The sequence below is a fragment of the Crocodylus siamensis genome, chromosome 15 (assembly GCF_052110815.1).
Source record: "Crocodylus siamensis isolate JL-2025a chromosome 15, ASM5211081v1, whole genome shotgun sequence".
Taxonomy (NCBI): Eukaryota; Metazoa; Chordata; order Crocodylia; family Crocodylidae; genus Crocodylus; species Crocodylus siamensis.
In genome coordinates this window covers 44,629,227-44,646,259 of record NC_143409.1, presented here as the reverse complement: position 1 = coordinate 44,646,259, position 17,033 = coordinate 44,629,227, and the positions used below count along the sequence as shown (strand labels likewise).

The 17,033-nt window shown below is 47.2% G+C and overlaps 1 protein-coding gene across 5 annotated transcripts in view; it reads right to left on the bottom strand.

The window, feature by feature from the left end:
- Window positions 1-17,033, bottom strand: part of CELF6 (CUGBP Elav-like family member 6) — a 140,973-nt gene that overhangs the window by 42,784 nt on the left and 81,156 nt on the right. For 2 of the 5 annotated variants that reach the window (XM_090030177.1, XM_090030178.1), the window contains exons 3-7: window positions 15,950-16,078; window positions 14,548-14,627; window positions 11,957-12,100; window positions 9,962-10,106; window positions 8,304-8,453 (exon numbers count right to left, since the gene is read on the bottom strand). In XM_090030177.1, coding sequence (XP_089886303.1) covers window positions 8,304-8,453; window positions 9,962-10,106; window positions 11,957-12,100; window positions 14,548-14,627; window positions 15,950-16,078 — 648 coding nt within the window. Of the gene's footprint in view, window positions 1-6,004; window positions 6,068-8,303; window positions 8,454-9,961; window positions 10,107-11,956; window positions 12,101-14,547; window positions 14,628-15,949; window positions 16,079-17,033 lie in introns of all 5 variants that reach the window. The other 3 variants (XM_090030176.1, XM_090030174.1, XM_090030175.1) reach the window with 3 other exon arrangements.

Genomic DNA, 17,033 nt, shown 5'->3' with positions numbered 1-17,033 from the left:
TCCTGTATACAGGAAATATCTTCCTCTCTTCCACAGGTAGGCTTCATTTAATGGCAATGCAAAAGTATCTCACACCTTCCTTTGCTTATTTGCTTTCATGATGCTCCATATTCTGCTGCTGCTTCTCTGTCTGGCTTGCAATCCTGTGCTTCTGACTAGAACTAACATCTATTTCTTCTCCAAGGTGGACATCCCTGAGACACTTTCTCACCCCCTCGCTGGGCATGGGGACTTTTATTTCCCTATTAGACATCAAACACGATTTGGGGCCTTCACTTTATCTAATCTGATAACAGACCCAGCTACAAGAGCAGCATCCTAAGGTGTTACTCTGACTTCCTACAGTAGCATAAAAAAGTTGTGGTAACTTTTTATCAGCTTTCCTCAGCTTGGTCCTCACACCACTGGCTCCCGTCTGGCTGGGAAGTGGAAGCATTTCAGTATAGTGAGGCAGCCTTTCTCTGTTGGGATTTCAGGCTGGAGTAGAAAGAGGAAAACCCTGTTGTCCTGAGATTTATGGCCACTTTACAGACCCCTGCCATAACTTGGAGGAGGCTCAGGCAGGCCTATAATTATGTGGCCCCACTGGACCTCTGAGCTTCCTCAGATTTGTCCACCACAGACAGCCCCTGGGTTTCTCACTCTGTGTCCAGGTCACAGCTGATCCCTGGTGGTTTCTGCTGAAATGATGTCACATGTCAGAGTTGTTCCAGGTAAACCCAGCTGACATCCCTACCATAGCAGCTGAACAGTGATACAGCTCCACTGATTCCTGATTTACTCCCATTTAAATAAGACTGGAATTTGCCCTACCTGTTTAAAAGGGTAAACCTGTCACGAAGCCTTTGTGCTGTGCCTCTGTATAGACTATGCAGTATGCCTTGTGGAGAGCCGCTTGATCCAGCTGACCACTCTGCCTTGGTTCTATTTCCATTTCTGCCCTGACCTAGGCCAGAGGTCTAGATATTGGAGAAGTCACTTCCTATCTTGGTGCTTCTGTTTTCTCTCCCCTTCTTTGCCTATGGTGTCTGTTTAGACCAATAATATGCAAATCATAGGCAGAAGGATGGGTGCTAGAACCTAGCTGCTGCTACTTCTCTCTATGGCGACCCACTGCTACCATTTCTCCCCATGGTGACCTAGGGACAGTGTCTGCTTCTGAAGCCCTCCCCCCCAGCTGAATGCTACTGAAGTCCCACATGCACAAGCTGGATCAAATGGCTCCATGGGATGGATTCAGCCCATGGAACATAGGTTGCCAACCCCTGATTCAGACTGTAAACTCTTTGGGCAAGGACTGTTTCATACTATGTGTATGTACAGCACCTAGCACAGTGAGTCCCAAGCATAGCTGAGGCTCTAAATGCTACTACTAGTATTAAAACAGTAGTACTTTGCACTTACTTCATGAATCTGTGTTGGATTCTGCCCTCTCTTCTCATGCAGTAGCCCAGATTCTGCCCTGCTTTGCACCCATGGTGCTCTGCTCTAACTCCAGGGTAGGTAAAGGGAGCTAATGGTACAACAGTGTTTTTCAGGACACACATTTAAGGTAAACTTGTAGTTTTCTGTGTGGGGACTTAAAAAACACCCCAAACCACTTAATTAACTGGATTAGAAAACCTTGAGTGGAAAGAATGTCTATTCCCTTCACTGACTCACAGAATGAAAGGGGGATCAACTGCTCAGCCAGCCTTGGAAGATACTCTGAATAGCACATGTTAAGACATCTTCAGTGTAAAGCAACAACAAGAATCAACCCCCACAGCACGCAGAAGTGGACCGGAAGCGCTTCTAATCCACTTCCAGGACTGCTGCCGAGTGCGCTAGGGAGCCCCCTGCGCTCCTGTGGGACTCTCCATGTGCCCCAGCATCACAGCATTCACGAGCCACCTGGTATCTAGAGGTGTGTAGAAAAAACATTTAAAGCTGTCTCTGTGTCCAAATCACCCAATCTTTCCAAATCTCTCCGAATCGATTTGGAGGGTTCTGATTCAATTCAGAGAGATTAAAGGGTCCCCTGATTCAAGTCAGATTCAGAGATTTGGCCATCGAATTGGGCGGAATCTCTGCCAAATCAAATCAAGGACCAAAGCTTTGCATACCCCTAATGTGAAGCCTGCTGATTCACTGAAGTGCATGGCTCCCTGTGCCTTGTGAGTGTTAGACAGATGGGCATGGATCGGGACAGACATTCAAAAAGCCTAAGCCTGAATTGATTAAATTTTTGCAGGTTAGTCTAACCCAGCTAGGCTAAACCAGTTTGTAACTATAAAGAAATCCCCTCTGGACTGAAACAATGCAGGCACATGCCATCAGTGGCTCAGGCTAGAAGCCAAGGGGTGCTAGAGCAGCCCTCCCTTCCCTTCTACAATGCTGAGCTGAGGGGGCGTGGCCAGCCTGGACAGGACACTCTGATTAGGGAGGGGTTCTCCACTCTTCTAATCAGCCCAGCAGGGAATAGATAACACAGTGTTTATTACCCCTAACTCAGTGTTTATCACATCATTAAGAAAACAACAGAGGGACACAAGTTGATTCTGCCTTTATCCCGTCTGCTACAGCACGGACTGTAGCCAGCATGTGGTCTGCTAGCGAATGCTGTGTGTCTGTGTAAGGCAGAGGGGATGGGGACTCTCTACTTAACAGGTAATGGTTGGGGGGAGGGGAGCAAGGGGAAATGAGGCAGACGCCTGCAGTCTCTGCCACAGCTCCAGCAAGGGAGTAGAGGGGAGGGGCCAGCCCTGCTGTGGAGCAGAGAGCCCTGCCAAGCCCAGAGAGCATGTCAGTATGCTGGGGGAGTCTGATTTAACCTAAACCAGCAAGGGGTTTGGGACAGACATTGCATAAACTGGTTTGACCCAAATCAGTTAAGTCTGATACTACATTCAACTAAATTTATCTCAAACCGGCTCCAGCCATTTTCAAACTGGTTTATGTTCACTGAACATCTGTTCTGTTACAGGTTTAAACCAGTTTCTGATCACTTAAACTGGTTTATGTGTAATGTCTGTCCCTAACCTAAGAGAGGACCAGAGGTGTGAGCTGAGCTGTCTGCAAGCAAGAACCCTGACTGCAGCTGTTTCATCCTTGACTTGAATTCTTCTGAAACGAATGGACAAACACAAAGATAAATTAGGCCCATGGAGTCTCATTTTGACTTTGATCTCAGATTGCTCCAGATTCATGCCAGTTTAAATGAGAGTAGTCCCTGCCCTTCAGTTTCCAACATCAATAATCTTCTTCCTTCTCTTCCTTTTGGGTTGCTCTTTCAGGGTCAGATCTCTGGCCAGTGCACATTCTGGCAGCTCCCCCGAAGCCACTACCATTACATTGGTTTGCATGTTTTGGGGACCTGGACCTCCACATTTCCACAGGTTCTCCCTCAAGGACAATTTCAACAGGCTAAAGAAATAAATACAGGTATGTTCTTCAGGCTTCTGGTAGGTGGAATTTCCACATCCTGGTATCCCATTGCTTTAATTATTTGAATGTCTGTATTTCCTGTCTCTAATGTAAGATAGCAGAGGCTAGACCTGCTTGTGATATGCCAGATGCTTTCTCACCTAAGGCATGCATCCCGCAGGGGTACAATATTAGTAGCAGGAGCGAAAGGATCTGACTTTAATCAGTAAATGTCACAAGAGTATTATTTCTCTCCTGTCCAAAAACCTAATGAATCAGGGAAATTTTTAAAGAATGCATTAAATCTAATGAATGTGTATGTGACTGGGAAAAGTGATTTCTAGGCCTTGTCTACATAAGACATGCAGTTTATTGGCTAAGAACTTAACCTCCTCCCAAGATGTGGTTTTAGTCACAAAAGGAATTCCAAATGAAACAACAGAAAAACCAGCCTAGGGCTTCTTACCAAGCATGGCTGTTTCCTGGGGCTCCTCTCTAAGCATTTTTCAGCCAATACCCTAGGTCCTCTCTCACTAGAGAGACTGCTCCCACGTTTTTATAGCTGGGTAGGGTAGTAAGCCAGTTACACCAATGAATCAGCAGAACCATGAAGAAAGGAAGAACGTTCATATGAACTGGGATTTGGGCAATCTGGATCCTATTTGCCACTCTGTCACAGATTCTCTCTTTCGCCTTGAGTAAGTCACATGATCTCTTTGGGACTTGGTTCCCATCTATATAATGGTTCTTTGTTGTCTTGTCTAGTTAGACTTATCGCTTGTTGAGGCAGGGTCCCCCTCTTGCTATGCATCTGAGTACTTCAATATCAGCCTATAGGTGCCACTGTATTTCCACTACTGAAACTAACAGGAACTCAGTTCAACCTTCCCTCACCATCTCATTGCCTGCTAAGAGGGTGAGGATTTTCAGACAAACTCTGCCAACCTATTACAATATATATGAGTCTAGCAGTGTCTGATGATGCTTAAAAAGGAACTAATATGTTTAGAACTGTTCGAAAACTGTGAATTCTCTGCAGGAAATTTTTGGAAATGAACTGAAATATTTTAGCTGAAAAATATACCTTGAAGCATTTCAGCCATGAACAGAAACATGACATTTTGGAAATGCTGTTAAGGTTCCACACGGGCACTGAAGTTCAGATATCACACACTTCCAGCCCCTTATTGGCCCAATTTTCTGGTCAGACTGAAGTGCAACATGTCCTCGCTTTTTGGTGAGAGAAAGCATGCATCACGGGAATAATTACCCACCGTGCATCATGGGATATGTATTCTGACTGAGTAGTTTGGCCCATAGAAAATACAGACCCAAGGCACCCGAACAACACACAGCTCCCCCAAGGCACTTGGACAGCATTTCCATATGGAAATATTTTGTTTTTTAGGCATTTTTTCTATGAAAAAAGAATTGGGTTTTTTGGGGCCAAAAACCAGTGAGTTTTTTAATCAAAATTTTCCTTTGGTTAAAAGAACTAATTTCCTGTTAAAAAGCAGTTTTTGATGGAACATTTTTGACCATTCCTAATTAAATTGATATCATCAGGGTTCCTCATGATCCTCCACTATGATTATATTTCTGTCTGTTGGCTCTTCCCTCATCCAACAACTATATTTTGAACAAACAATTATGAATTACTTTTTTTTTTTTAATTTCCTGCTAGTACCAAACATGTAAACCGGTAAAAGCCGGGGAAAAATACTGTAAGGGACAATGAAAGCACAAATAAGAACAAACAAGACCCACTCCTCTCCGTGCTAATTGGCACCTCTTTTTTCCTTCCAAGTGCTCTCTTGGCAGACTCTCCTCGGAGAAGTGTACTGACCTGACCTTCAACCCAACTGACTCGCAATAGGAACTTATATTGAGCTTGTTCTCCACCATTACCCCAAATCTCTCTCACGCTCTGTGGCTGCTTCCTTGCTAGCTTTCCCTAATGTATATCTATGCTGCAAGCTACCCTTTCTCCACTGAATTATCTCAAGCTTATTTGCATTAAAACTCATCACACTTTCATCCGACCAGTCACTTAAATTAGCCAGCGTCCCGGGGTATAGCCATGGAAATGAGCACTCCTGGCTCTGAGTTATTTCCTAGCCCAGTTGCTGGGGTTGGAGCTCTTTTAGGAATAAGCAGGAAGGTCTAGGTCCCTTTTGTGATCATCTCTCCTATGTTCTTTGCAAGACTTTCCCTCTTCTCCTGAGCTTTCTTTCAAAGCTGAAGAAGTGTTGAGCTCTGCAGAACAGAGGCCAGAGAAACTGCTCACCCGGTCTTTCTCTTATTGGTCCTTATAATTTGTGTCCAGAGGAGTGTGCATCTGTGAAGAAACTGTCCCGACGTGACCAGGCACAGAGCAAAGGAGGCCATCAGATTTCATGATGATTTCACTCCATATAAGAAGCAACATTTGCCAAGACGTGTGTGTCTTGCTACCTGCCCCCATCCAGCAGCCCCTGCTTCCCACACCATTCCTGCCACGCTCCTTTCCTTTAAAAGCCACAGGACAATGACAACCAACCAAGAACAGACAGAGGGAAAGCAAGAGACAGAGGGAGAATTGCAAAGCAAAGTTTGAGACCTGCATAGTGCTGCATGCCTGCGTAGGCTTGTTGGAGGGGATCTGCCACAGTGGGACTTTGAGCTGGAAAGAGAAAAGAAAGGAGAAGGAAGAAAGAGTAAGCAAGATAAACCAGAGGTGAAACAGCTTGCACAGCAGGAGCAGCCAGAAGGAATCACTCAGAGATACAGTGAACCAGGTTCCTATTGGCTTTTTTGTCCCCTGCTTCCTATTGTAGTTTAACAAAGCAATTTGTGCTGGGATACACAGTAACAGGGGTAAACCTAATCGCTAATTATTCAGAATCTGGGGCCCACCCGATGCAGCCTCCAGAATAGTTAGGCTTCATTCTGGGAGATGTCAACAGTTTTCCCTCCCAGCCCCTTCAACAGGAGTTCAGGGGCCTTTGTGCCCCCAGGTTCTGGGCCCTTCTAAGGGAAATAAGTTTTAACAGGAAAGCAGCCAGGTTTGTGTCAGCCAGGGCAGTAGCTTGAAGCTCTTGTCCTGAGAAGCATGGCAGAACACAGCCCAACTGGACATGCATTTTCCATCCCAAGAAATATTCAAGATTTAAAAATATGTTCTGATTCCAAATTAGGAGAAAAGGTCACTATTTTGAAATATACAGTTCTAGACTGCAGGGGTATCAAGTTCACTGGTGTCTCCCAGGCCAGATCTGGATCTGGCAGGGGGGCAAACAGTAATGTGGGGGTTAGCACAGCCGTTGCTTGCCCCTCTCTCCCTCCCCATGGCTGACACATGGGCCCATGGGGGGCTTCATTATGGGGAATTCAGCAGAAGGCCTTGCCTCTGCTGCCCCACCCTTATTGGCCTCCTTCTGGGACCCCCAAGGGTTGGGTTGAACAGTTCCACAGGCTGCATCCAGCCCATGGGCCATATGTTTGAACCCCTGGTACGTCATATACACAATGCCGCCTTCCCCCCATAATTGGCTTGGGGCAATCAAAACATTTTGAATAATTTCAAAATATTTCACCTGAACCTTTTTCTTTCACATTTTGAAGGTGAAATGGAATTAAATTTCTAAATGAGAAAAAATGCTTCAAGCATAAAAAAACTGAGCCTTTCCTTCCAAAATGCTGACATGGGACATTCTGACACTTTCAAAATATTGTAAAATACTGTTTTAAATGCAGTGAAAGCTGCTCTTTCATAAGAATTTTTTCTCTTGCTTTTCCAGTGGCAGGGGAAAAAACCAAACCTTTCACTGAAAAATTCCTGACTGGCTCTATTGGCAAACACTAGCAGGACAACTGCTTTTTATAGTGACCAGGGACAGAACACAACCAATGCAACCAACAAAAACCTGTGGGTCTGGACATGGACCTGGCTCTAACCACACACTCTAGCACTCTCCTGCACAACAGTGTAGTCCTCATAGCACTGTGTCATGTGAATTAGTATGTCAGATGTCTGATGGGTACAACCTTTGGCTCTCACAGACCCAGTGAGGCTAGGAAGTGGTAAGCTAGAGATGAAAGGGACTGTATCCCATCACCAACTGCCCGCATCATCCCTACAATTAACTGATTGCCTGATTTAAAGCCATATTGAGGAGTGAAAGGCTCCATACTGTCCTAGCCTCCTGCACACTCACCTGCGAGACACTCTTGGCTCTTTTATGGCCACACTGTGCGCTCACTATCCTGTAGACAGAATGGCATGGAGGTGCTTTGCTCTACAGAGGAGCTGCAGGCAGCCCTGTCTCTCTGTGTGCCCATGTGCTCAGTGAATTACAAAGGCTGCAAATGTGGCCAGCTCTTATGCAGAAGGCACAGAGGTGAGGGGATACTCCACCTTTCCTTATGTACTCCTGCACAGAGGCTCCTGGCCTCCAACTTTTGTCTAGGCCAGTGGTTCTAAAAACCTTTTAAGACTCAAGGCACCCCTTCGTAGACTCTAACTGCCTCTTGGAAAATATCAGCTCTTAGTTTTCACTTGATTTTTATCTACAGAAAAATAATAGAGCAATTCTTGTGTTGCAAACAACTCAGAAATACTGCAACAGAGCAGAATGCTTTTAACACCCTGGATTCCTATTTGAAATCTCTGGGTTTATCTTGCAAATCCACTAACACACCTAACAATGCTAACATTGCATGGCACCCTGCAGCACCCCGAAAGGATCTTAACACCCCCCCCATGGGTAGCCAGACTGTGGTGGAGAATCAATGGCCTAGGGTCAAATCCTCCCCACCACCCATTTCACCTCACCTCCTGCAGCCACTCCCCAGACACTCAAAACAGCAGGATACTCCCAAGCTTCCTTCTCCAAGGTCTTGGCCCCCCCAGCACCTACCTGGGTACGGATGGATTCCATTGGTGTAAATGGTCTCTGATGCTGGCTGCCCATTGGTCTGTGGTGGGAGGGGGCTGAACCCATTCACTCCAATGGGCGTGGCTATGCTGGGGACCGGTGCTGTGCTGATCCCTGGAGGTGTGCTTGTACCTATGCCCCGAGGAGACAGGGTAGCAGGAGAGAAAGAGCAACAACTTTAGCTCTGGGTGCCTCAGGGTAGGGGTTTGGTGGCCTACAGGAAGGACTTGAGACTCATAGCCTAAGTCAAGCAGAGGGATTTTGACTGGTGGGTTGCTTTGGATGGAGAGGCTTGTGGAGGGCTCATTACAGATGCCAGACCAACCAGTTGTACCAACCAGGCCCTTGTGGTGCTTGAGGTAACCCCGAGCCTCAGTGCTGAAATTGTGATGCTATCAGCTAGCTGGAGCCAGCAGGATGTGGCCATGCAGGGGGCACACAGAGGAAAGGCAGGCTAGATGATGCTGCCTGCTCCAAACACCAACCCAACTAGAGGTACAGGCAGCCTTAGGGCACTAATGTGTCAAGGTATGTCCACTAAAGGGCTGGCTGGGAGCTACCTGTATAACATGCCCTGGGATTAACATCCAAGCTACTGGTCACAGGTTCTATAGAGGGTGCTGGAAAGTCAGACTTTTCCCAGCATTGTCCTTCTTGGCCAGGCCCATAGTCTGCAGTATCCTGAGAGACTGACAGCAATGAGGATCTAAACCAATGACAACTCCAGTTGCCAGATACTCTCCAGTCTATTGTACACCTTTCTGCCCTTATGTAGGACACTAGTGCCCTTTTTCCTTACCTGCATCTTCTGATCTGAGCAGAGCATCAAGAGAAATAGATGTTCTTCCCAGCAGGCGGGTTTGCACAAGGGGTGGAGGGCAGTTCTGTTGGAAACCTATGGGCCTCTGATTCACAAAATAAAAGAGGCCAGGCCTAGCTCACCTCTTCCACTTCCCATTCACTCTAATACCACTGGTTCTACAGCTGATGTAAGATCTTATCTGCACAGCTCCTGCTGAGTGGGGCTAGCCCAGCTGAAGGTCTGTCTTCCCACTGAGCAGGACACCATGCATGCAGACATAGGGTGGAAGCAACCAAGACAGTGGCTGGTACCTTGGTCACTCTTCTTGCATGTGGAAACATATGTTCCAAAAAGCTCCTCTTTCCATGCCTTTTACTCTTTGGATCTCCCTGTTGGGCCAGGCTGGCAGCCCTGGAGGCAAGACAGGCACAGGAGGGAAGTGCTGTGACTGGTACCAAGAGAGCTTCCTACCCATGCTGCTGTCTGTCAGGGCTGCTGCTCTCTCCTCTTGTGGGACCATCTATGGGGCTTCAATCTTCCCTGCCTATTCTATGTATTGCTGCCCACTGAGACTGCCAACCAGTGCCTGGTAGGGGTGCTTACAAGATATGGCCACCTGTCCTTAAGGAACTGGCCTCAGATTTCCACTTCACTTCATAAAGGCACAGCTGGCAAACAGGAAAGATTCATGGTTGTTACTGTCCCAGTTTCCAGTTCATGTATAGGGGACAGGTGCCCTATACATGAAAAGCAGTAGCACTGGCCATTCCCAGGTCTCTACATCTTCCATACTCTCAATGTGCCTCTGGGTATTCATGCAGCACTGGGTGACAAGTACCTGATGAGGGGGTCATAGGTGCAGCCACCAGCCCGCTGACATTGAAGGCCGCCATCTGCTGCATCTGGGCGGCGGCGATGGCTGCCATGGGGTTCAGACAGGTCCCTTGTGCTGCAGCCATCAGGGCTGCCTGCTGCTGCATTATCTTAAGGAAAGAAAGAAGGAAAGAGGGAGGGAGTGGAAGTGAGCGAGAGAAAGAGAGAGAGAGAGAGAGAGATGGATGGGCAAAGGAAAATGAGAGAGGAAGGGAGGGGAGAAAGAGGGAAGAGTCAATTAGCTTCTCTCATTTCGGCCTATGAACCATTAGTGATTCCTGTGTAGCTGTCTTCATCACTGCTGGCTACAGCAGTGTCTTGGGTACAGCAGAGGGGGGCCTGAGCTACTGATGCCCTTTGGATAGATTCATTAAAGAGAGAAGGGGTGTTTTCCATGCCGTGTGGATCCTAGCGCTGGTTGTAAACCTCAAGGAGACAGTGGGTGGGCTCTGGATCTGGGTCTGTTTGTTTCCTGGCTTGTTTTTTGAGCAGCCTAATGGCATTCAAGAAAATATTGTCTGGGTGGGATTGAGCAAGGCAGGTGTTCTCCTTTCAGCCTGCATGGCTGTTGGCAGTGCGCTTGTCTCTGGGCCAGCAAGAAGTGGATTAAGCTGCCACAGCAGGACTTGGGCTTATACCAAATACTCACACTAACCTGCAGTACGGGGAAGAGAGAGAGCCTGCTGCTGCCTTGCTAGAGATGCAGAACCTTCAGATAAGAGGTGACACTGAGGTCCTATTTTCTGGCCGTCTCTAGTGGCTTTCCAGCCAGACGTATCCAGACAAATTGCTCATTTGGAAAAGTGCCACTGCCAGCAGTCCGTCCCTGGGTCAAACAGATCTCAGGCACCACATGCCCTATTGTAAAGTGCTTACTTGCAGGCAATGCATTGCCATTATCAAGCTTGTTACTTTGGAAAGCATAACATTCATAGATCTTAAGGCCTGAATAGAGCACTGTGATCATCTAGCCTGACCTCTTATATTAAAAAAAGGCTAGCGAGTTCACCCAGAGTGTCTGCTGCACAGAGCCTAATCTAGCATTTCAGAATAAAAGGTGCTACATCAGATATCATCCTATTGTGCTCTGCTCTATGTGAGTTCAACATTGAGTAGATACAATTAAACACTGTGAGAGAGGTTGTGACGCCAAGCACTGTTTGGGCAGGTGTTTATGAATGCTTCTATCTGCCCTGCTATTCTACACTTGGTTTCTCATGAGTAAAGACCTGCAGAACCACGGTGCCAAATTGACCCAAAATGTATAGCAGTTTCGGAGATATCCTTATAGCTTTAAGGCACTGCTGAATCGTAGGATGGTTTCAATAGCAAGTGCATTTCAATAGCAATAGCTCAGTGGGTTTGAGTGCAGGCTTTGTTTCGGCCTTGAATGAGAATATGGTGACTTTGATTGATCGGTATTTCAATACAGTCTTGACATGACTTAAATGTCGGGGGTGGAGGGGACATTTGGGATTTGATTATCCACGCCTGCTATTTATGCCTATACATGCCGCTTAAGACAGCAGCCACAAAAAAAATCCAGAGAAAATTCCTACGTGAAAAGCCATTAGTCAAGTTTTTCAGCTTCCAGCACCATGAGCTTGTAGAAAGTGGGTGTTTCTCTTGCTGGCCTGCCACTGTTTTCTAGTAGGTAGCAAGTGTTGATCATGGCTGAAGGTGGTGAATGGCAGCACTGTTTTGTGTCATGTTTTCCAAAAGGGTGGGGAGGCCAGCTGACATGTGCATGGGGCACTGAACCTTATTGCTTAATAATCTAGTTCTTCACTGACATCAGGTCACTCTATCACTAAGAATTTACTATGGGCATCCTCAAGTTAGGGTAAGTGCAGTCTATATGAACAGATCTCCATTCATTCTGAGAAGGGCAACCACATGAGATGACCCCACATCTCCAGTGGACATTTCATTCTCCATCTGATTAAGCAGCATCTCCTACCGCTTGCGTGTATGCCCCATAGGCTCCAAACTGGATAGTCATTGGGTTGAAGATCCCCAGCTGTCCTGCCATCTGATGCATCCGTCTTAAGGTCCTCTCCTTGTCTGTGTCTGCAAACTTCACTACCAGACTGGAGGAGGCGCCCTAGGAGAAAGAGAAAGAACAGTGGCATCACTTTGTGCCCATGAGCACTGGTTTGCAGGGGCCTATAACTGTTAGTGATTAACACAACACATCTCATGGTAACTGGCATAAGTCTACTCCATACTAGGTTGTTTTATTAACTACTTGTTAGATCTGAACTTCTTCCTCTGTGTTGGGTAGAGAGAGTTCCTCAGCTGGTGTAAATCAGCATAGGGGCACTGAAGTCAACAGAATTATGCTAATTTAAACCATCTGTTTTCTCAACCTGGCTCGTTCATTTGTTCATTCTTTCTTTCTCTCTTGCTTTGTATATGATGTCCTAGAAATTTCTTTCAGGACACCTGAAACATCCCAGAATTTCAATGCCTCAATCAACATGTACAGGGGTTATTTTAATATCTAGAAACTATTTGATCGTGATGCATTGCACTGAGAAGAATAAAAAGGAACAAACAGGCCAGCAGAATAAGCAGTCAGTGTGATGAACAGTGTCTAGAATGAAGACAAGTCAAATGAACGCTGATGCTATCTGTACTGCTGTCTTGCTTGGAGTGAAGGCAACTTATAGTCACTCAGTGTTTCATGATGCATTTATTCAGATTCTTATTGGAAAGAATCCTCCCCTCTGAAAATTAGGAATGGTGAATCAGAAGCAAACGTTTATGAAAGAAAACCTGCACCTTTGTTTTTTTGCATGAATACTTTGTGACTTTAAAATGCATTGCAAGAAGAGTGTTCTGCTCTGAGATGTAGTCACCTTAGCTCAGGCCAGGCCTGGGAGGTCCTGAGGGCAGGGAGGTGTCCTCTTCCTTCTCTAACTGCAGGCTCCAAGCACTTTAATTTATATGAGCAGCTGATTTTGTTTATCCTGCACCCACCAGGTTCCTTCTCAGAACTCGCCTCACGCACATTTGTGCAAATTCATTTCCAGAGTGATTCTACCCCGACTTTGCTAGAGTCACCCCAGGGATAAACTTGGCCCAGGCTGTCGATAGCAACGGCTGATCAATGCAATGTTTAATTATAGTCGTCTTTTATAATCATGGCTGTTCTCTGGACTCTGTTTCCTTTCTCTCTCATTCAGAATTTTGACCTTCATTGTTAATTAAATGGCAACTTTCTCCAGCTAGTGATTGAATTATCCCCTACCACCTGCCTGGAGAGCTCAACACTGATCAAAACAAAAGGATGGACCTTGTGTTATTTTACAACAAATTGTTTGATCCTTGAGATTTTGATCCAATTAAAGGGAGGATCAAATTAGCTGGTGATTGGATTAAGGAGAAAGCTCTGTGCTTTCGGCAGGGAGGGAGAGAGCATGTCCAGTGGGAGTGCCCATTTCTACCCCTCCTGAGACTACAACCCTGTGGCAGTTTCCTGCCAAGAACACTGTGAGACGAAGCAGGTTATGCCCTTGGAGCTATGGTGGGACTGTGGGGACCTTCCAGATTTCTGAGCAACTGTTTCCTGTCTTTAGAATTACAGCAGAAGATGAAAGAGAACTGAATGTTAAAGTTACCACCCAGGGTCAGCCAAGTCAGCTACATCAAAATGGCCAACCGTGTGCCCGAGAACGTCACAGCCCAGCTGCCTGCCAGGATTCAGTGACATGAGGCATTGCACCTAAACATGCCTTCTCTCAAGGCTGGGTTTCAAATCCTGACTTAGAGCAGAGGCCTCTGCAGGTCCCTTTTCAATTCTTGGGAGATCTGTTCCTACATCAGAAAAGCAGCCTGTCCCACTCCAAGAGTCTGCTTAGTTGAGGTCCAAGGCTGCAGTATCAGGGAGAGCTGCAAGACAGGACTGAGGAGCATTGGCAGAGAGGAGATGCTGCAGGTCAAGATGGTGGCTGCTGGCTAAGCTGCCAGTGCACACATGGATGAGGGGGATACAGGGGTGGGGTAGCAATGGGTTCCTTCTTTCAGGACTGAAGTACATTAACAATGCAGCATGGGGAAACCTCACCTGCACTACTGTGCACTGGCCAGAGGGCTTTGGGCTAGGTGGGACTAAGCAGGACCTCTCTAACTCTGTTCCCTGGAATTCCTTCAGCCTGTCACTTGGCTCAGACCAACGGGCCTTTTGGCCCAGTTGACTCTTCCTGCAGAACCTGTCATTTTGTTCCAGCCTCTTCTTAGGGGCTGCCCTCAGGACCTGGGCAGAAGCAGGTGAGTTTGGGATGGAATCGCAGCCCAGCTGAGCAGGTATGAACTAGAAACAGTCCATGAGTCACTAGGGCAAGTTCCCCTTTCAGACACCCCTGCCCGAGCCCTGTCAGTTCAGTGGGTGGGTTTGCACTGGAGCGGGCCTATGGACTGGACTGAGAGGTACTGGACTCCAGGCTGAGCTCTCATCTGGATCCAATGGACAGCTCCCACAGATCTCACTTATGGAAAGGAAGGAAAACCCACGCGCTTTTCCCCTCCAGCTCTAGCTCTGACACTTACCGGCATAGTTTGGCTGCCGTGAAGGCTGTTGATGGCTGCTTGAGCCTCTGCATGGCTCCCATATTTTACAAAGGCACATCCTAGGAATGAAAAGGAAAGCATGCTGTCAGCTTGGAAGCCAGACAAAGAGAAGCAGTTCACCGAGGAAGAGAATATGTGCTCAGGCCTAGTACATATGCTGGCAAACTTCCTGCAGGAAATTCAGCCTGTCCTGGACAGTCCCACCCCAGCTCTGCCACTGACCTATATCCCTGGGCAAGTCACCCGCTGTGCCTGTTATTCCACCTGTAAAAGGGGGCAGGTAACTCTTAACACCTGCAAGGAACTCTGAAATCCTTAGGTACAAAGGAAGATGTCAGTGCCGGCTTTGGAACGGAGGAGGAAGAGGACAAGGCTGAGCTGGATGGAGGCTTCAGTGGTGCTCTCAAAGCCCGTGTGTGTTTGTGTGTGTGTGTGTGTGTTGCACACATGTGCACACATTCTGTAGGGTAGTTAGCCCCCATGACCAGTGTTTAGAGGATGGTCCCTGGAGTACCCTGAGCAGGGAACTATTAGGGATACATGGGAGGGGATGAAGTGGAGCTTCAGGCATTGGCTGAGGAAAGCAGGGGTGTGGTGGCAGGTATTCATACACTAGAAGGCTGCAGTCCTGGGATAGATTAAGCCAAAGTATGTTACAGTTCCTGCTCTAGTCTTTGATGGCAACGACTGCATCCGCGTGGATCCAAGCTCCATCCCCCAGGGAGGGCAGGAGTGCACTGTGCCTGCTTGATTTGGGCCTGAAGTGCTCAGTCCTGCAGGTTCTGTCCATGGTGCAAAGGAAGTTCTCCTCCAAGGGCAGGGGACAGCCAGGTGCTGCCACTGAGAGACACAGCAAGGACTAGTTCCGGGCCAGTTACCCGCTCTACCCCACACCGATTTGCTACTGCCCTCTGGGACTCCAGCTCTGCCACCACTGCTCCATGCTCTGGCCTCTACTCAGAATTCACCAACCCACCAAGTCAGTCCCTTTACCCTACCTCAGGCCCTCAGTTTGACCCCTGTGTCTGGCATGGTTGCCCGAGAGCTCCCCAACCTCCCTTGGCTCAGGGAGCTGGACTATATCAGCCATTACCCTGCCCAGCTCTCCCTAACCATATCTATGACCACCTTCCTGTGCCCTGGGCAGAGGCTGCCATGATGACCCATCTGGGTGCCTGGAGCATCTCTCACACAGCTGTATCCCACCCCATAGAAAATACAGTCATCCTGCTACAAACACATGTGCTGCACACTTTTTCCACAATCACCAATATTCACAGAGCCTAGAGTTCTGGCCCAAGCCATGTCACGTTTACACTTGATAGGATGACTCCCAGAAGCCTCCAACCAGTGCTCAGATACTGCTGGATCTGCCTCCCACCTTTGCTGGCTCCATCAGGCCCTCTGAGGATGGTGCATTCCTCGATCTGTCCAAAAGGCTCAAACAGCCGCCGGACATCGTCTTCACTCTGCTGCTTCCCCAGCATTCCCACGAAGAGCTTCCTGTCTTCTAAAAGCAAACCACACTCCATTAGCAAGTGGACCAAGTGTGCAGAAAGTGTGCAGGTGGGGCTACTGGACAAGGGGAAGCCTGTAAGCATTGCAAATATACACCTGTTCTGGAGAACTGTATCACTTGGACCTAAAAGACCACAGCCAGAGGCAACATACAGCATCTCTATGACTACCACCTCATAAAAACTCTTTCATCCCATTTTGACGTGATCCATCTACATGGATGGCTGGCTGGTCTCTAAACCTTGGGAACCTGCAGTCTACCCATTATCCCATGCCCATGAAACATCACTGCAAGCTCCCAGGGCATGTCTAAATGTGCCTCTTTTAAGTGGGCTTGGCCTAAAGTCACCATTTTTAAGGCGCATTGAGGGCATATGTCTACACATGTGTGCCCCTAATGCACCTTAAAAAATGGCAATTTAAGGCTATGTAAGCCTAAATTTGATACTTGCATAAAGCACGTATCAAATATAGATGCAAATAGCTAAGGTGTATTTGCACATGTGTAGATGTGCTAATGCACATTGACTCAGTATGCGTCAATGGATACACACTGTGTTCATGTGCATTAGCGCATCTACACATGTGCTAATGCGACTTAGCTATTCGCGCCTAAATTTAATGTGCCTTAATGCACATTAGTCCATCCATGTGTAGCTGCATGCCTAAATCGCCTTAATATGCCTTAATGTTCAAAATCCATGAAGCTAGTTCCCCCCAAAATGAAGAGACTGGCTTAAAACTAATGAGCTTTAAGGCATAATACACTAAAGGTTCTCATGGACCTTCTGGTTTCAGAACCTTTAGGGCCTGCTCAGATCCCCTTGCTAGGTTCTTGTCTATTAGCACCAAGGGTAAAGACCCTGAATCTTTTTTTAATGAAAGCCAAGACCTCTCCCATCATCACTTGACTCCAGGAACTGGGGATTTAAGAGAAATGTCACATA